Source organism: Osmerus mordax, chromosome 5, assembly GCF_038355195.1.
Source record: "Osmerus mordax isolate fOsmMor3 chromosome 5, fOsmMor3.pri, whole genome shotgun sequence".
Taxonomy (NCBI): Eukaryota; Metazoa; Chordata; class Actinopteri; order Osmeriformes; family Osmeridae; genus Osmerus; species Osmerus mordax.
The window spans coordinates 3,938,248-3,958,358 of record NC_090054.1 but is presented as its reverse complement, the minus strand read 5'-3'; the positions used below and the strand labels follow the sequence as shown (position 1 = coordinate 3,958,358).

Sequence of the window (20,111 nt, the reverse complement as noted above, 5' to 3'; positions counted from 1 at the left end):
CTTCCTACTTCTCCTCTCCCCTCATCTCCTCTCCCCTCATCTCCTCTCCCCTCATCTCCACTCCTCTCCCCTCATCTCATCTCCACTTCCCTCATCTCCACTCCTCTCCCCTCATCTCCACTTCCCTCATCTCCACTCCTCTCCCCTCATCTCCTCTCCACTCCTCTCTTCTCCACTCCTCTCCTCTCTTCTCCTCTCCTCTTCATCTAGGTTCTACTTTGACATCAGTCCCTTTGAAGAGATCTGGCCGGCTGTTTTTGTCTACATGGTGCACAGCTCATGTGGAAAGACCAGGTATGAGACTGACTGACTGACTGTCTCGTCTTTTCTATGACAGCATGTCATAAATACCAGTCTTAGCGTGCAATGAGCAGTGTGTAGGCCACCCTGTAGAATGACCCAGGTCGATCTCCTGGCCCCAGCTGGGGCTTCACCTGTGACCCTAACCCAAAAGGGAGTCAGGTGGCTGAGCGGTTAGGGAATCGGGCTAGTAATCTGAAGGTTGCTAGTTCGGTTCCCCGCCGTGCAAAATGACATTGTGTCCTTGGGCAAGGCACTTCACCCTACTCACCTCGGGGAGAATGTCCCTGTACTTACTGTAAGTCGCTCTGGATAAGAGCGTCTGCTAAATGATTAAATGTAAATGTGTTCCCCTTCCTGTCCCTGTCAGCTTTGAGCTGGAGAAGCTGTGTCGCTTCACCATGTCAGTGAGGAAGAACTACCGCAGGGTCCCGTATCACAACTGGAAACATGCCGTGACCGTGGTTCACTGCATGTACGCCATCCTGCAGAAGATCACCGGAGTGTTCACTGAGCTGGAGGTCCGACACGCACACGCACAGACAAAAAAATTGAATAAAAAAAATAGCACAGATAGCACAAAAATAGAATAGCACATATAATCAAGAGTTTTCTTGAAACAAACTCTGGATCCAGATAGAACCCTGTAGAGATCTCAAATTATTAGAACCAAAGTTTCCACTGATTTAGACCTGATCAGGGTAATTTTTTAGTGTAATCCTTTTCAGATTCCCTCCCTATTTCTCTCATCTCCCTCTCTTTCTGACCCACTGTCTTCCTTTACTCTCCCTCCCTCCCTCCCCTCTTCCTCTTTTCCTATCTCCTTCGTCACTCCTTTCTCTCTCTCTCTCTCTCTCTCTCTCTCTCTCTCTCTCTCTCTCTCTCTCTCTCTCTCTCTCTCTTTCCCTCCGTGTCTGCAGAAGAAGGGTCTTCTGATCGCATGTCTGTGTCATGACCTGGATCACCGTGGTTACAGCAACACATACCTGCAGAAGTTCGACCATCCTCTGGCAGCCCTCTACTCCTCCTCCACCATGGAGCAACACCACTTCTCACAGACTGTCTCAATACTACAGGTAGACCTGCTGCACACACACACAGCCATGTGCGCACACAGCCATGTGCACACACACAATCATGTTCCACAACGACACACTGTACACTCACACAAACACATTCAAAAACAGAAATACAAACATATGCAAATGTGCATTCCCAAGACCTCTCAGTAGAGCTGTGTGGTCCGGGTGGGGCATCTGACCCGGGTCGCCAGCAGTCTCCTGCAGTCTGCAGAGTAGCTGAGATGAACCCCTCATAAGTGGAGCTTTTGCTTTTTATTGATCTCTTTGTTCCCCATAGCTGGAAGGGCACAATATTTTCTCCAACCTGACTTCCACTGAGTACGAGCAGGTTCTGGAGATCATCCGCAAGGCTATCATCGCCACCGACCTGGCACTCTACTTCGGCAACCGCAAACAGCTGGCCGAGCTGCTGACCACAGGAAGTCTGGACCTCAGCAACCACATACACAGGTCAAGAGTCAAGGTCAAATGTAATCTCCACAACACACACAGCGTGACTATAGGTGTTTAAAAACAGATAGGAAGTGGCATATACACATGACGGGTATAAACAGAAAGTGACATGTCCACATGAAGGTTACAATCAGGAAGTGACATGCACACATGAAGGGTACTGATGATTTCCTCCTCCTAGGGACCGTGTGATTGGTCTGATGATGACAGCATGTGACCTTTGTTCCGTTACCAAGCTGTGGCCAATCACACGCCTCACGGCCAATGACATCTACGCCGAGTTTTGGGCTGAGGTGTGTGGAGTCATTCCATACTTGATATGTACCTCTGCACATCGACATATCTCCTCACTGGGTGGCAATAACCTCAGTTTCCTCTGACTCTCTCTCCCTTCTCTCTCTCAGGGAGATGAGATGAAGAAGATTGGGACACAGCCCATTCCCATGATGGACAGGGATAAGAAGGATGAGGTACCACAAGGCCAGGTAACAGACACACGCAGCAGTGTTCCAGTGACCTGAGACTGAGAACAGTGCTAGCTATTCCAGTCTGTCTCTTTTCATTATCTAGTTACACACCATAAACGGTTAGGTATATGGTAGGTATAGTTCAATATTAGAACACTTGACTGCAAGGGCCAAGGAGAGGGACAGTCAGGGGTCATGGAGGGTCAGGGGTCATGATCAGGGAGCATTAGGGTCAGGGAAGGTTAGGGGCAGGGAGGGGCAGGTGTCAGGGTCATGGAGGGTCAGGTCCAGGGTTGGGGGTCAGGGTCAGGAAGGGTTACATGGATCCTGCTGTTACTTTTGTGTTTATGTTTCTGACTTAATACCTAGAGGCAACTAAGAAGTTATATTGCTTGAATAAAGGTGTGTATGAATGAGGAGTTGTTGTTTCTGTGTAGGTGGGCTTCTACAATGCGGTGGCCATCCCATGCTACACAACCCTGTCAGAGCTCTTCCCCCCATCCAGGCCGCTGTTGGGAGCCTGCAGGTAGGTTCTCTAAACTCTAAACAACTCTAAACTTTTTAAAATTCTTTCTTTTCAAACTTCCTGAATCGACACAGGACACACACACATACAGTCACATGCAATATTTTGGGAATCATGTGTATTTTCAGGGAGAATCTTAACCAGTGGGAGAAGATTGTGCGAGGAGAAGAAGAGGACTTGGTTTGGACTCCTGCGGCGCCTAGCGGGGTTGAGCCAAGCGAGGAAGCAGATTCAGGCCCTGTCAAGGTGGACAACTGACTGGAGGAAAGGCAATGTGCCCACAGCACAACACCCTCCCGACTGCCTGCAACCCTGGACCACCTGGGCCAATGTTACATTTCCTGTGGAAACAGGAAGAGGCAGAAAGTAGGCGGGATGGAGACTCACAAGAGGGTTTTTACAAACACAGTTACCTCATTGGGTGACAGAGGTGTCAACACTGACGGTTTGACCAATCCCGAGAGAGATGGACAGCTAATGGAGCGGGACTTGGATGTCAACCAAGTCCTCTGCTCGGGACGGAAGAGGCAGAACGCGTCTGTCTACACTTACTGTTAGCTGTTGTACTTGTCTGTTTCTGATTTTACTTCACGTTTAATTTGACTTTAGCTGTCGTTGTTTTTATGGTCGTATATTTTCAGAGGCCTTAGGCTCTGGACCAAACAGGCCAGGCTCTGTGAAGGCCTAACTGTTCGGTACGGTTTGCCCTCTGTGGTAGACTTATCGCACACAAAACTACTTCTGAGAGGTTTCACACAGAGACAGAAGGAATGTATAGTATAGCTGCATGTTAGTTCTTTCAAGGCTATCTTTTAATTAAGGTGGATTGCAAGAATGTTTTCTGTTACTTAGAGCAAAAGTAAGGTTTTGCAGTACTTGAATGAAGACATACAGCCTGTTCCATTTTGAGGTTTGAAGAAATCCCTCCCAGCATATTGTGTGAAGCACAGGCGGTGCATGACGAAATGATAGAGATAATGTCCACACTTATCTAGAGTCACAGGAGATTCCCACGAGATGCAGTGCCCCCCCACCACCAGCTGCACCACCCCACGCTCCAGAGCTCTGGCCTTGGGCATCGAGTGACTTTCTAGGGGTTAGTTATGCTATGCTGAGGATCTGAATACGCCCTAGCAGCTAAACCTAACCTTTAGCTAGCACACTAGGCTAGCAGAAGCTAAACCTAACTTTCAGTTAGCAGACTAGGCATAACGGCCTAACACTTACCTTTATCTAGCATACTACACTTCATAAGCTAAAACTAGATTTCAGTTAACAGAATAGGCTAGCAGACGCTAAACCAAAAACAAATGTACTCTTGGGTACAAATAAAGAAACCTTGAATAAAACCTTTAGCTAGCAGACTAGACTAGCAGAAGGTAACCCTAACCTTTGGCTAGCAGACTGGCCGAAGGAAACCCTGAACTTCAGCAGACTAGACTAGCAGAAGGAAACTCTGAACTTTAACTAGCAGACTAGGCTAGTTTAAGGTACACCTATTCCCCAGTTAGCAGATTAGGCTAGTTGAAGGTAACATGAACCCTCAGTTAGCAGACTAGGGTAGCAGAAGCTAACCTCAACCTCCAGCCAGCAGAAGCTAAACCTATATCTGCGTGGGACAGCAGAAGTTAAATCGTATCGTGCTTTCAGTTCCATCAGCACAGAATTTAAACCTCAGTTTATAAGCGGTTTTAGCTCATTTAAGAACTTTTTTGCCTCAGTTTCTAACTTACATTACATTTTACATTTAAATAAGACTGAAAGGAAATGCTATTAAACCTGATCTTGATAGATTAGGGACTACATTGAATGATTTAGAAGGATCCCAGAGAGAGCTATTTCATGAGCTTTGCTGGCAACAGGAAACATGTTGAGTTGTTTTGAAATCCTGATATGAGATTCATATTGAATATCTCCCTCCTCTATAATGTCAGGCACCTTGATTTTTGTAGAATGAGACTGTGATTTAGTCTGTCATCTGTGTATGTTCAAGGCTGTTATGTATTGAAGCGACATTCCAAGAAAGAACTTCCTGCTAAAATAATTTCTTTGGCCCCAAAGTTGTGAATGTAAAATGAAATAATGATGAATGTGATGTAAGCGGGGTTCGTGTGTCGAGTTTGCAATCAGGTTCAGATTTCTGTTCCGTTCTGCTTAGTTTTACTACTCAGAACCGCTTCCAACAGTAGCATGTTCTTAACCTCGCCTGCGTATGTGATGTGGCCTATCGGCCCAAACAAACACAAGGTGTGTCCTGTCTATACTTTAGTAACTTAGTAGGACAGAGCCTGTGGCCTGCTCTGATGGTGCTAGCAGCAGTCATGCACTTTATGACTGTGTGAGTGTGGGAGAGCTTCAGACCACCCCTACACCCAGCTCCTCAACCCTCCACCCAGCTCCCTCCACCCATGTCCTTAACCCTCCACTCACCTCCCCTCCACCCTGCTCCCCGGTCCAGCTCCCCACCCCTCCACCCAGCTCTTCAACCCTCCACTCACCTCCCCTCCACCCTGCTCCCCGGTCCAGCTCCCCACCCCTCCACCCAGCTCCTCAACCCTCCACCCAGCTCCCTCCACCCTGCTCCCCGGTCCAGCTCCCCACCCCTCCACCCAGCTCCTCAACCCTCTACCCAGCTCCCTCCACCCATCTCCTTAACCCTCCACCCTGCTTCACTCCACCCATCACCCCAGTCCAGCTCCCCACCCCTCCACCCATCTCCCCAGTCCAGCTCCCCACCCCTACACCCATCTCCTCAACCCTACACCCAGCTCCCTCCACCCATGTCCTTAACCCTCCACCCACCTCCCCTCCACCCAGCTCCCCAGCCCAGCTCCCCACCCCTGCATCCATCTCCCCAGTCCAGCTCCCCACCCCTCCACCCAGCTCCTCAACCCTCCATTCAGCTCCCTCCACCCATCTCCCCAGTCCAACTCCTCACCCCTCCACCCAGCTCCTCAGCCCAGCTCCCCACCCCTGCACCCATCTCCTCAGCCCAGCTCCCCACCCCTGCACCCAGCTCCTCAGCCCCGCTCCCCACCCCTCTGCCCATCTCCCCTGCCCAGCTCTGGAGACAGAGGGGCTCCACAGCACTGAACTTTCCTTGCCTTCTCAGCCCTCTCTGCACACATATCCCTGCACTATGTCTATCTTATCAATATTATTATTATTAAGGATTATTATTATTGCTATTATAACTATTGTTATTTTCTTAATTAGATTTACATTTAAATTAACTTATATATTTTTTATACGAAGAGAAGTGTTTGCCTTTTTTGTTTTGTACAAAGTGATAATTAAAGAGAAACAAAATCTAAACATGTTATTGTTTGTTGCCCAAGAGAACTGAGGAATGTTTCAACTGTATATTACTTTTATTAAATACCTGAAACAACAGTTTTGTATGCTGTTTCTTGACTCTGAACGACAAATCAGTTTAATCTGTTTGTTTGAACATCGTTATAAATATTTTTATGTCGAGTAAAGCGAAGCTCCAGCAACCGATGGGTTTGTGGCGTGCGTTCGCCACCCCCTGGCTTGTTGACGTGGTGTATCCCCTGACAACCGAAGAGATTTTAACTCGTTTTTATTAGTTACTCTGTCTGGACTGGACACAACGCCATTTACTAAATAAACCATAACTGGACACATCCAAGAATATGTGTAAGTATAAACGGTATACTTTTATTGGGCACATGTTTGGAGCTAACGTGCTTTAGTGAAACGCAATTTGTCGCCCATTCGAAGTTACTGTATTAGCTAACTAGCACTAGCTCAGATTTAATACAATACTGTACGATTTATGCCTGGATTATTCGTGATTCTACAGTACCTGGCACCTGCCCTCGGTGGCTTGGCCCAAATTCATGTATAATGTAGGCTACTTCAGACGTCAGCACTCTAAATTAATGATCATCCGATATGAATAGCAGGGGTAAATCTGAACATGCTGACACACAGCACAGTAGAAAACGCCATAATCTGTTCCCTCCCCTCCATTCCTAAAATACTTCTTAAAACGAAAACTTTGATCCCGTGATGCAGTGTTACTGTCTCTGTGCCCTAAGCGTCCTCCCCCGCCCCTCCTCTGTTGAGGGGCCCACACACCCGTCGCCAGCTCCAGGCCCTACTCCTGGGCGCCGAGACAGCCCACAGGGCCGACATCCTGACCTACAGCAGTGGGCACCTTGGTCCCCACAGCCTGGCCCAGCCCCAGCCCCACCCCAGCACACCCATATGGGCCACGTCAGAGAGGGTGGAGGGACCCCAGCCCCCTAGCCCCCAGACCCCGGGGGGCCAGCAGGTTCAGATGCAGGCTGACAGGATGAAGGGGGCCCTGTGTGAGTTCACCCTGGCTACGACCCTGCTGAAGCACGGCAGGCCTGAACCAGAAAAGGATGACACCCCAATGACCCCCCTCACAGACACCCTGACCACGCAGGGCAAACAAAGCGGGCCTCAGACAGTTTTGGACACATGGGAGTTGTTCCTGGTCAGGCCTGCAGCCCTGGGCCAGACCCAGGCAGCCCCAGGGAAGAGCCCAGGGATTCAGGACCGCTTCTGGAGGACACAGTCTCACCTGGCCGGCGTGACCAAGCGAGACCAGCTGAAGATGATGAGGCAGTTTGACAGGCTGGTGGTGGGGAGGCAGGGGCTGAATGGCAGGGGCTGTGTGGCGGGCAGCCAGGCTGCAGAAAGGCATGCCAGGAGGCTAGCCAGGGTGAGGGCTAGGTGGAGGGTTCAGGTCTCTACCTGGAGGTCTAGATCTTTCTGGAGCAGCCTCAGCACAGGTTCTCACTGTCACATGTGTGTGTACATGAGTGTATGTGTGTGCGTGTGTGTGCCTGTGTGTGTACATGTGTGTGTACATGTGTGTGTCTGTGTGTGTATATGTGTGCACGTGTGTGCATGTGTGTATGTGTGTGTGTACGTATGTGTGTGTGTGCACGTCTGTGTGTGTACGTGTGTGTGTGTGTACGTCTGTGTATGTGTGTGTGTGTGTGTACGTGTGTGTGTGTGTACGTCTGTGTATGTGTGTGTGTGTACGTGTGTGTGTTTCATCTTCAGGAGCTGGCGAAGCTACCAGACCAGAGCTGGCCCAGTCGAGAGCGTCTCAGGGTGTTTGGTGACGTCTTTGATGATGTGTGTAACGGCTCGCCGGTATTTGGGGACATCCTGGGGGAAATCAAGGTTTTTCCATCTCTTCTGCTTCTGCATGTTAGTCTAGCTAGAAAGTAATTCAGATCGGATAGAGGAGAAACAGGGGAGACAGTCCCCGGAGCAAACTGGGGAAGTGGAACAGTGAATACCTCCCTACTCACGTCATCATTCACCCAAAAAGAGGAGGAGGAGGGAGGGAGGGTGGGAGAGGAGGGAGGGAAGGAGGGAGGGAGGGAGGACAGAGTGCATGGGGAGAGCGGTGTAGCAGGGTTTGCTCGTTGAAGAACAAAAATACTTAATTGATAATCAAGTATTTAGTAGGCAGAGCACCACCTTGATATGGGTTTTAGGACATCAAGGAAACTTAAGTTTAATATATAATAGTCAGTAAACTGAGGGAATTTATTTGTTGTAAGTGTAGAGGCAGTCGTAACATTAGTTAATACGCACATGTCAAAATATATTTTACAATTAATCTAGGTAAATATGGATAGTATTTACAAGTTATATTATGAATTTCATATGAAATTGGTTTCAATGAACAGAATGAAATGGTCTAACTTAAAGAAAGGCAGAAATTGTACCATCAATGATTACATCCTTACAAATCATAAACAGAGCTCACGCCAATGCCATGTCGAGGAGGAAAGAGCGTTAGCCATAGTTACGTTTGATCATTGTTGATCAATGAGGTTGAGGGCGGTTCGTGATTTGCATGGCCAAGCCACGAACATGTACTACCAAGGACAACAAACCCCTAACCCTAATTTGATAGCGGGGTCTGTTTCGACCATGTCTTATGCAGAGCAAATTATAATCTTTAAAAAATGTTACCTTCTGTTCCTCACTCAAAATGTTCCTTCTCAACTTTTTTAAGGGGGTCATAGAATGCAAAACCGAGTTTACCTTGTCATAGTTGAATAACGACAGTTCGGTGGGTAAAATGGACATACAGAGAACCTCAAGTCACATTGACACCTCTTTCCTATGCAAATCTCACAATTTGAAACTGTAAATTTGCCGCTGTAAAACGAGCGGTTTCCAAAAAGCCACCGAGTTAATGTCAACTCGGTGGCTCCGCCTTATTTGGCTCTGGTCTGTACCTTTGTCATGCCCCAAAATTTACATACACATCCGACCGTATGCTCATCACAACCACAAGCTGTATAATTTTGTCGCTAACAGTTATTAGCAATGCTAACGTCTCCTGTATCTAGCATAGGTAGAATGTGTGATGATTTAGTTTATTGGTAATTGGGCTGACGTTATTTCATTTTCCTGTGTTTCATTTGAATAAATAACCTGTGTTGTCATGTAAATCTACAATTCATGATGCATGTTTGGCTATGTTGCTTCTTTGCTCTGCAGCTTCATTCGTTGTAAACCAACCAATCAGCGCACAGCTCATCTAAATATTAATGAGCATACCATAAAAGGGAGAAAACCTCTCGCTTCATTCTAGGGCTATTTCACAGGGTTGCATTAGGGCGCATAGAACAGCACCCGGGCCATTTTCAGCACAACCAATGTTATATACCATATTCGGAGACCTTAAGGAGCAGTTTGAAATACCCTATAAAATCAATCTACGCCCCTTTAATGAAAGTAGAATGAAATGAAAATGAAAGAAAAAGGTGCAGTGGTCTTTCATTTTCATCCAAAACTGGATAAGGTAGTGTATGTTTGGTGTTCTCCGACAGACCTGGTCACAGAGAACTCTGTTAAGTATTTTTGGTATTGAATAAATAATTTGTGTTATTACAGCATCCTAACTATTCCATTACACAGTGTCTGCAAACTTCCTCTAAATGCTGTTCCTCTTTGTTTACCTCTCCTCTCTGCTCCTCTCCAGACAGAGTATGACCTCTACGTGACCTCCCTCCTGGACGCTCAGTCTGCTCCCAACTCTGTAACCAGACACATCCCATAATAACACACTCTCAGAGGGCTGGGGAAACAGAATTCCTAAAACATGTCTTTCAGCATGGGGATGTTTTGATAATAAGGTTGATGTGTTTAAAGCTGTGTGTGCGTGTGTGTGCGTGTGTGTGCGCGTGTGTGTGTGTGTGTGTGTGTGTACAGTACATGGGTGGATGTATGTGTGCTGTGCACATGTGTGTTTTTACATCGGTGTGTGTTGTATTTTTTTCATGGTTATGTGCTGTGTGTGTTGTAGTCTGTGCTGGCTCCTCTAGAGGCACTGGAGGAGGGGGGGATAGAGGGGGCAGCCGAGCTGCAGGAAGCCTGCCAGGAGGTGTCCAGGCTGGGGGAGGAGGCGAGGAGGGCCCTGGAGGAGAACGACAGGTATGGCGGCCAGCTCCAGAACCCAGAATCTAAACGACGTACAGGGGGAATTTGAACCTGCGCCCTCTGTAGTTGAATGCTCTATCTCTGAGCTACACCTGTCACTTTTGTCCTCACAGAGTCAGGGAGGAGTTCCAGCTCTCTCGTTATGGAATCATGGGGACACCAGAGGGCAAAGGTCAGTCAGACCACTCTCAGACCAGAAGCTCTTCCTCCCTGCCTCCTTCCCTGCCTCCCTCCCACCTCCCTGCCTCCTCCCTACCTGCCTCCCTACTAGTCTGTCTGTCTCTCCAGGGGGGGGCAGGAGGGTGGAGCCTGCGACGCCGCAGGCCGAGGCGTGCGTCGGTCCCCTGGACCGCGTGCAGCCCCACAGGCGCCAGGTGTGGGACACGTGGCAGGAGGTGCAGCAGCTGGAGACGGAGATCAGGGACACCATGGTGTCCACCATCACCACCAGCGCCATCGAGAGGTGCATCAGAGACACCAAGGTGAGGCGGAACCCTGCTGCTGCATGTACATGGGTGTAGGTGTGGGTGTGTGTGTACACGAGGGTGTGTGGGTGTGTGTGTAAACGTGGGTGTGTGTGTAAACGTGGGTGTGTGTGTAGGTGTGGGTGTGTGTGTACACATGGGTGTGTGTGTAGGTGTGGGTGTGTGTGTACACGTGGGTGTGTATGTGGGTGTGGGTGTACACGTGGGTGTGTATCTAGGTGTGGGTGTGTGTGTATACGTGGGTGGGTGTGTGTACATGGGTGTGTGTGTACACGTGGGTGTGTGTGTGTAGGTGTGTGTGTACACGAGGGTGGGTGGGTGTACACGGGTGTGTGTGTGTGTACACGAGGGTGGGTGTGTGTACGGGGGGGGGGGGGGGGGGAGAGAGTGCTGAGTGGAGAGTGAAATCAGCTGCTAGATCTGGATCAGTCAGCCAGTCTGCTGCTGGGTGGAGAGCGGCCATGTTTCAGCTGTGCGTGTGCATGCGCGTGCGTGCGTGCGTGTGTGTGTGCGTGCGTGTGTGTGTCCCTCCCAGGCAGAGATCATGAGACTGCTGGCCTCCAGTGATCGCTACAGGACCACCAACAAGGCAAGGGCTTCCTGCTGCACCTGTCTGTCCTGTTACGCTGGATCTCCAAAACCTGGGTCATAAAACAGTACTGTTCAAACATTAGCCTTGACACTAGATAAGCCAGTGTTTTTGTAGCTGTGAGACCCTGTCTATAGAGCCTCTGGGGGGATGCACCTCTACCATCTCCTCTGCCTGTCCATTCTCAGGAGCTGGAGGGACACATCTCCATGGTGATGACCCAAGCAGGAGTGAGCCAGGACGAGACAGCGTAAGTACGGTGTGCCTCGTGGGTCACCCTGGCAACACAGCTGCTGTGGTACAGGCCGCTGTTACAAAGTCACAGTTCTGTGGACACAGTGTTGGGGCTTAAGGAGAGGATGGGTGTTGTTGCTATGATCACAGTGTTGGGGTTTAAGAAGAGGATGGGTGTTGTTGATATGGTCACAGTGTTGGGGTTTAAGAAGAGGAGGGGTGTTGTTGATATGGTCACAGTGTTGGGGTTTAAGAAGAGGAGGGGTGTTGTTGCTATGATCACAGTGTTGGGGTTTAAGAAGAGGATGGGTGTTGTTGATATGGTCACAGTGTTGGGGTTTAAGAAGAGGAGGGGTGTTGTTGCTATGGTCACAGTGTTGGGGTTTAAGAAGAGGATGGGTGTTGTTGCTATGGTCACAGTGTTGGGGCTTAAGGAGAGGAGGGGTGTTGTTGCTATGGTCACAGTGTTGGGGCTTAAGGAGAGGAGGGGTGTTGTTGCTATGGATGCTGTGTTGGGGCTTAAGGAGAGGAGGGGTGTTGTTGCTATGGTCATCCTGTCAGGGTGTGAATCAGTCTTACCTCTGTTGCTATGGCTACCATGTGTCTATTTGCAGGCGGGTGTGTGACCAGATCTGGAACAATCAGGAATAGAACCCCAACAGTAAGAGAACCAAAAACATATCACATTAGAACCCTACAGTACCTTTTGAAGAACTCAGCCAGCTATAGAACACCATTATTGAGAGAACCCTACAGTACCCATTTGAAAGTAACAGGACCCATTCAGTAACAGGGCCACACAAAGTAAAATATCCCCTAAAAAGGTAATGTAGGGGAACCTCACTAGAACCCCAGCAAGAGAACCTGACCCAGAGTTGTGTCTTTCTCTGAACAGAACCTTCTAGGCTGATCTCTACCGGGTCTCCTGAGGAACCTCCTGACATCACAGGAGGCTCCAACATTCACAGCAAGATGTAGTTTCTGGGTACTTCTATCATAAACATTAAAGCGACCTGGTTGGCTGTGAGTACTGGGATGAATATATACCATCTTGTCTTGGTAGAGCAGTGATTAGAGCATTTGACTGCAGATCATGAGGTAGCAGATTGTAATCTGCCTTTGTACATAATTTCGGATTAAACAGTCTGCTAAATAAACACATTATTATTATTATTATTGATGTTTTAAAATGACAACTTGCCACACAAGTGCAACTCAGTAGCAGGCCAACATCAACCCAGGATCCCACCCTCAGTGTACAGTACAATAAGCCCCCTGCTCCAGACTTTACTCTGCAACATCACCACCTCACAAGGACAGGATGTTCAGGTCCACAACATGTGGCACACATAGCTATCCACCCCCTCTCATAAACAGACACTAGAACAACTCCCATAAAGTCTCCAACTCACACAGCTTTATCAGGTCAGTTGACTAAATCTGGTGTTTCTCTATTAAAGCATGATAGGATAAATCCATTTTTGTTATCTTTCATAGCATAACTGGTTATCAGCATTATTTAAGGCACAGTGTTACTTCACATGAACAGTTTTAAGTTGTATTCATTTTGTAGATGCTTTTACCCTAAAGGACAGTTTGTTCTCATGGAAGGTTTCTAGTTCTGGTTCAGTTGATGGGGTGTAAATATGAGACTTGGTGTCTGAGCAACACTAAAGCCAACAAGCCACCCTGATTCTGGAACCCAGAGATAAATAAACAGATACGCTGTTAACCGTCTGTCACCAGCTGTACCCTTCTTCTGACACCAGGGAGCAGCAGAGGTTTATCATAAAGCCACATTACGTAATCCTGTATCGCCTCTGCAGTCAATACCCTATAGGAACGTTGTAAGGAAGCTTAATTAATTTGATGAATGATTAATGTATGCAGAAGGATGTTTTCACAGCTCAGGAGGACATTTTAACTGCAGTGCCTTGCCTGGGGTAGCTTAATCAGAAGACACAGTAACAGCGAGATATCTTTGATTGGTCCAATCAAGTCTCTGTTTGCACTGATACAATCCAATACAACACAGTGACAGAGATCAAACTAGACGTTTCCCTCCCATTAACACAAGTTCGGTCAGTGCAGTGTGATATGATCTCTTAAGAAAAGCAGAGGGGAACTAGAACACTGATTAAATTAGTCTGTGATGACAGAGGAGAATTACTGATTGAGAGAAGAGGGGAGGTTGAACAAGGAGAGAGAGAGAGAGAGAGAGAGAGAGGGGAGAGAGAGAGAGAGGGGAGAGGAGCAGGGTGATAGAAGAGGACTCGTTCAGGGAGATATCAGGTGACCTTTACACCCAGCTGAAGGCCATGCCTCGCTGTCTGCCTAGGCTAATCACAGGGCAAAGTCCCGTGTCCCCAATCCTGTATGAACACAGCGTGTTTACGTTCTCTGATCAGTGTCCGAGGTTCTCCCTTTCTGTCAGCAACTCCTCCTCCATTACCCACGCTGCCACCTTCTCATCTGCGACCCCTCCGTGCCACCATGTTGTCTCTCCGGACGCTGTTCCTCCTGCTGCTCAGCCTCTCCCTGGGGATGACAGCCACCCTGGGTCTCTACAGGACCTCTTCCAGCGAGGACACCCCAGCTCCCCAAGCTCCTGTCCTGGACCCGACTCCGGTGGACCCCCTGGAGGTGGAGGGGGTGATGGAGGACGACCCCCCCGTAGCAGAGCCGACAGTGGGCCAGGAGACAGACAGTCTGGAGGAGTCTGCTGGGGGGAACTTACCGGTCGACCCTCAAACAGTACCAAGCGAGCCTGCAGCAGACAGCCCGGCCACTGACAGCCCATTGGTCGAGGAGCCCGATGCTGACAGTCCATTGGTTGAGGATCTAACTGAAGACATCCCTGCATTTGATGCTGCTGATTCCTCTGTGGCTGATCAGCCCGTTGCTGACAGCCCATTGGTTGAAGACAGTCCTGCAGGGAACGCCGCTGCAGACATCCCTGCTCCGGAGCTCCTGGCTGAGGAGGCGCTGGGCCACGAGACCCCAGGCCAGGAGGCCCCCACCCAGGGGAGCCCTGCTGAAGACGCCCCAGCGCAGGAGCCTGCTGCTGGGGAAGGCTTGGCCGTAGAGGCCCCTATGGCTGACACCCAGGATTACCCGATAGAGGGCCTCCCAGAGGGCCTGAAGGCCCTGGAGCTGCTGGAGCATCTGGAGGAGCTGGCCCCGTCCATGCACCTGCCCATTGTGGAGGAGTCTTCCTGGGGCCTGGGCTCCATCAGAAACAGCTTCCAGGCCGTCAACGGCTACTTTGACTCCTTGGTGGAGATGGTGGGGGGGCGCGACGGTGTGTGCCAGTACCGCTGCCGACACGGTAAGACCTGAGTGTGTGTGTGTGACTGAGTGTGTGGCTGGGTGACTGTAGCCAAGAGTGTGTATGTGTGTGACTAGTTATGAGTGTATGTGTGTGGACTGTAGAGTCAGGTGGCTGAGCGGTTAGGGAATTGGGCTAGTAATCAGAGGGTTGCTGGTTCGATTCCCGGCCGTGCCAAATGACGTTGTGTCCTTGGGCAAGGCACTTCACCCTATTTGCCTCGGGGCAATGTCCCTGTACTTACTGTAAGTCGCTCTGGATAAGAGCGTCTGCTAAATGACTAAATGTAATGTAAATGTAATGTAAATGACTGTAGTTATGAGTGTGTGTCTGTATGTGTGTAGCTATGACTGTGTGACTGTAGCTTTAAGTGTGACTGTGTATCTGTGTGACTGTAGCTTTAAGTGTGACTGTGTATCTGTGTGACTGTAGCTTTAAGTGTGAGTGTGTATCTGTGTGACTGTAGCTTTAAGTGTGAGTGTGTGTGCCTTAATGCAGCAGCCCGGGTTCGATTCCAGCTCGGGACATTTCTGCATGTCTTCCCCTCTGACCTACCATTCCTGTCTAACCCTAAATGTCTCTGTCCAACAAAGGGAAAACATTTATCATAAAAGAAATGTGGGAATGTAGTTGTCTGTGTACCAGCACCCAAGATCATGTTTGAGGTCATACATAAAGCCTCACTTAGTGTGTCGCCCCTACAGCTACTTACACACATCCACATGTCATACCTCAACCGTCTCTCTCTGTCAAAAAACTGCACAGACTGTCTTTCATATCTGCGTGAATTATCTGTCGATAACGAACTGAGCCCTAACAGAAGTGATTATCTGTGCCCTGGACTGTGGTGTGGGATGTACAGTACAAGCATCCATCCTCCTTGAGGCTCTTATCAGACAGATAGCTGAGTGGACAAACTGTCCTCTGCTGTTACACAAGGCAGATAACTAGAGAACCCATAGGTCACCTGCTGGAGATGCGGGATGCACAGACCTGTGGCTTACATAAACACCTACAGACAGGTAGTTCCCCAGGCTACAATGCAACCCAAGTCAGCTTGTACGTTCAATATCTGGTGTCACAATCACCAGGTAGCCAAAACTAGCTTCACACTTGCACCAGGTAACCATACTTGCACCAGGTAACCAGAACTAGCTTCACACTTGGACCAGGTAACCAAAACCCAGACAACGTAACTACTGCACTACGTCAGAAAAGAGGCCAGGCAGCTGTCCCGCTACGATGACTACCGTCATCAGCAAATAAACTAGGGCGTACTGGATTTGTCTCACCCACTGTAACGAAACCAACGGATGAGTCCTGTAGGTGCCAGCTGGGACACCAATCAAACAGCCCTCAGTTCCTTTCATGTGCTGTGATGTAGCTCTGAGACTGTTTCAGGACTGACCCTGCGAGCAACACATAAAGTATGAAACACAACAACTGATTACCCAGGAGCCTTTGCGTATTTTGAAGTTAACTGACACGGGCCAAGGTTTGGCTAACTAAAATGCTGTATTATGGTGGATGCTCTAATGAGCAGCAGTTAGCCACCGTTAGTTTTTAGCCAAATGCGCGTTCTGTTAAGTCACAGCTTCTCTCGTGAAATAAGAACTTCCTTGGTTTCAACGTTGATGCATTCACCCTAGACCTGAACACCAGATCTGACCTCTGACCTGACCCCCTTTACCCTCACCCCTGACCTGACCCCCCCCCCCCTTGACCTCTGTGGTTGCTCCTCCCCCCCCCCTTGACCTCTGTGGTTGCTCCTCTCTCCCCCTTGACCTCTGTGGTTGCTCCTCCCCCCCCCTTGACCTCTGTGGTTGCTCCTCCCCCCCCTTGACCTCTGTGGTTGCTCCTCCCCCCCCCCTTGACCTCTGTGGTTGCTCCTCCCCCCCCTTGACCTCTGTGGTTGCTCCTCCCCCCCCCTTGACCTCTGTGGTTGCTCCTCCCCCCCCTTGACCTCTGTGGTTGCTCCTCCCCCCCCCCTTGACCTCTGTGGTTGCTCCTCTCTCCCCAGTTAAAGAGCCTGACCCCCCCCCCCCCTTGACCTCTGTGGTTGCTCCTCTCTCCCCAGGTAAAGAGCCTGACCCCCCCCCCCTTGACCTCTGTGGTTGCTCCTCCCCCCCCCTTGACCTCTGTGGTTGCTCCTCCCCCCCCCTTGACCTCTGTGGTTGCTCCTCCCCCCCCCTTGACCTCTGTGGTTGCTCCTCCCCCCCCCTTGACCTCTGTGGTTGCTCCTCCCCCCCCCTTGACCTCTGTGGTTGCTCCCCCCCCCCTTGACCTCTGTGGTTGCTCCTCCCCCCCCCTTGACCTCTGTGGTTGCTCCTCCCCCCCCCCTTGACCTCTGTGGTTGCTCCTCCCCCCCCCTTGACCTCTGTGGTTGCTCCTCTCTCCCCCTTGACCTCTGTGGTTGCTCCTCCCCCCCCTTGACCTCTGTGGTTGCTCCTCCCCCCCCCTTGACCTCTGTGGTTGCTCCTCCCCCCCCCTTGACCTCTGTGGTTGCTCCTCCCCCCCCCCTTGACCTCTGTGGTTGCTCCTCCCCCCCCCTTGACCTCTGTGGTTGCTCCTCCCCCCCCCTTGACCTCTGTGGTTGCTCCTCCCCCCCCCTTGACCTCTGTGGTTGCTCCCCCCCCCCCCCTTGACCTCTGTGGTTGCTCCTCCCCCCCCCCCTTGACCTCTGTGGTTGCTCCTCCCCCCCCCTTGACCTCTGTGGTTGCTCCTCCCCCCCCCTTGACCTCTGTGGTTGCTCCTCCCCCCCCCTTGACCTCTGTGGTTGCTCCTCCCCCCCCCTTGACCTCTGTGGTTGCTCCTCCCCCCCCCTTGACCTCTGTGGTTGCTCCTCCCCCCCCCTTGACCTCTGTGGTTGCTCCTCCCCCCCCCTTGACCTCTGTGGTTGCTCCTCCCCCCCCCTTGACCTCTGTGGTTGCTCCTCCCCCCCCCTTGACCTCTGTGGTTGCTCCTCTCTCCCCAGGTAAAGAGCCTGTCCCCCGGCCAGGCTACAGGGTCCCTGAGCCCAACGGCTGCAGCAACTCCATACTGGGCTTCCAGGTAGCGGACACCGTATGTGGCTTACTAACTACCACCACTGTGCACACCATGGCGAATGACTTAACTACCAAGTGTGTGTGTGTTGGTGTGTGTGTAAGTTTGTTGTTTTATGTGTGTGTGTGGGTGTGTGTGTGTGTGTGTGTGTGTGATTTTGTGTGCGATTTTGTGTGCGTGCATGTGTGCCTGCATGTGTGTGTGTTTTTTTGCTGATGTGTGTGCATGCATGCATGTGTTTTTGTATTGGTGTGTACGTGTGTGTGTGTGTACTTTTGTATTGGAGTATGTGCTTGCGTGTGTGTTTGTGCTGGTGTGTGTTTGTGCTGGTGTGTGTTTGTGCTGGTGTGTGTGTGTGTGTGTGTGTGTGGGTATTAACGTGTCCTGTGTCCCTGCCAGCTGGACCTGGGCATCCCTGCCATGACGCGCTGCTGTGACCAGCTGGACTCCTGCTACGACTCCTGCGGCTCCAGCAAGGCCCACTGCGACTCCAAGTTCCGCTGGTGCGTCCACGCCATCTGCACCGACCTGAAGAGGAGCCTGGGCTTTGTGTCCAAGGTCCAGGGTGAGAACACACACACACTCCAACAGGAGAACACACACACACACTCCAACGGGAGAACACACACACACTCCAACAGGAGAACACACACACACTCCAACAGGAGAACACACACACTCCAACAGGAGAACACACACACACTCCAACAGGAGAACACACACACACTCCAACGGGAGAACACACACACACTCCAACGGGAGAACACACACACACACTCCAACGGGAGAACACACACACACACTCCAACGGGAGAACACACACACACTCCAACAGGAGAACACACACACACTCCAACAGGAGAACACACACACACTCCAACAGGAGAACACACACACACACTCCAACGGGAGAACACACACACACACTCCAACGGGAGAACACACACACACTCCAACAGGAGAACACACACACACTCTCAAGTAGAACACACACACACACTCCAGCAGGAGAACACACACACACACTCTCAAGTAGAACACACACTCTCAAGTAGAACACACACACACTCCAACAGGAGAACACACACACACTCTCAAGTAGAACACACACACACACACTCCAGCAGGAGAACACACATTTGATGTACATCCTTGCCTTTATCTGTTTTCTGAATGTCTCCCTCTCCCCTCATTCCCCCTCCTCTCCCAGCATGTGAGTCCATGGCAGATGCCCTGCACAACACGGTTGGGTCCTTGGGCTGCAGGTCGTACATGAGCAGCCAGAGGGAGGCCTGCTACTGCGAGGAAGAGGAGAAGGAGGAGCTCTAGAACACCTGCTGGGACTGCAGCAATGTGAGGGTGTGTGTGTGTGTGAGGGTGTGTGCGTGTGTGTGTGTATGAGGATGGCTCTCTCACTGGACTACATACCGTACAAGACCGTGATTATTACATGTTATTGTAGAGAACGTTATCAACAATGTTTAAAATCATTATCTCGGAAACTGTGACAGTGTAGTACACAGCATATTCTATTCTTATTTTGAAGTTGTCTCTCGTGGTGTTTTCTGTTTCTGCCTCAGAGACCAGTAGGGGGCAGGGCTGCAGCTCCACTGAACCTGAAAGTCACCATTCACATATGCTGCTTAATACTTGGGGTGAACTTGATTTGTTTCACCCACTGGAATGAAAGCAAGGAACTAGTCACATAAGTGCCAACTATGAGGCACATCAAATGCACCTCAGGTACATCTGAATGGCTGGCCAGCATGGTGCTCTGATAGAGGCTCAACAGCCTCAGGTTAGAATGGAGAACCTTCAGAAACATAACATTAGTGTCCATGGCGACGTGGGCGGAACAGCGTGGGTGGTGCGGCGTGGGCAGAGTGGAGGGGGGGCTTCGGGGTTTTCTCAAAAGCCCTGAATCTTTATGGGTTATAATTTTCGGGAAATATGACAATGAGTCCAACGTAATGTGTATATTACAGAAAGCTCCAAAAACAATTTTGCAATCAAATTAATGCAACAAAAAAAGATGCGCTCTCGCATGACCTGTGGAGGTTCCTATCTGAACTCACATTAAACCTTGACCAGGTGCTAGGTTGGGGCTAAGCCCCGAATGTTGACAACGTCTGGCT

General features: G+C 50.2%; 3 protein-coding genes across 4 annotated transcripts in view; all 3 read left to right on the top strand.

Annotated features, from left to right (window-relative positions):
- Nucleotides 1-3,316, top strand: part of pde10a (phosphodiesterase 10A) — a 43,905-nt gene extending 40,589 nt beyond the window's left edge. The window contains exons 15-22 of the mRNA XM_067236723.1: nt 211-294; nt 671-821; nt 1,221-1,376; nt 1,660-1,832; nt 2,017-2,128; nt 2,240-2,320; nt 2,740-2,828; nt 2,957-3,316. Of these exons, the coding sequence (XP_067092824.1) occupies nt 211-294; nt 671-821; nt 1,221-1,376; nt 1,660-1,832; nt 2,017-2,128; nt 2,240-2,320; nt 2,740-2,828; nt 2,957-3,086 (976 nt within the window). The 3' untranslated portion in view covers nt 3,087-3,316. The remainder of the gene's footprint in view (nt 1-210; nt 295-670; nt 822-1,220; nt 1,377-1,659; nt 1,833-2,016; nt 2,129-2,239; nt 2,321-2,739; nt 2,829-2,956) is intronic.
- Nucleotides 3,317-6,746: 3,430 nt separating this feature from the next.
- LOC136943286 (uncharacterized protein C6orf118-like) lies at nt 6,747-12,254 on the top strand. The gene is made up of 10 exons (XM_067236553.1): nt 6,747-6,759; nt 6,893-7,545; nt 7,893-8,015; nt 9,838-9,894; nt 10,162-10,289; nt 10,409-10,467; nt 10,584-10,777; nt 11,316-11,369; nt 11,558-11,619; nt 12,218-12,254. Exons 1-10 carry the CDS (start codon nt 6,747-6,749, stop codon nt 12,252-12,254), a joined length of 1,380 nt encoding a protein of 459 aa, XP_067092654.1.
- A 1,814-nt stretch (nt 12,255-14,068) lies between these two features.
- Nucleotides 14,069-19,859, top strand: pla2g12b (phospholipase A2, group XIIB). 2 transcript variants are annotated; one of them, XM_067236331.1, is made up of 4 exons: nt 14,069-14,931; nt 17,906-17,982; nt 18,376-18,541; nt 19,187-19,859. In XM_067236331.1, exons 1-4 carry the CDS (start codon nt 14,097-14,099, stop codon nt 19,303-19,305), a joined length of 1,197 nt encoding a protein of 398 aa, XP_067092432.1. In that variant the 5' UTR covers nt 14,069-14,096; the 3' UTR covers nt 19,306-19,859. The 2 variants fall into 2 exon arrangements, with proteins under 2 accessions (XP_067092432.1, XP_067092431.1); XM_067236330.1 differs by having other exon boundaries at nt 17,906-17,994.
- Nucleotides 19,860-20,111: the final 252 nt, after the last annotated feature.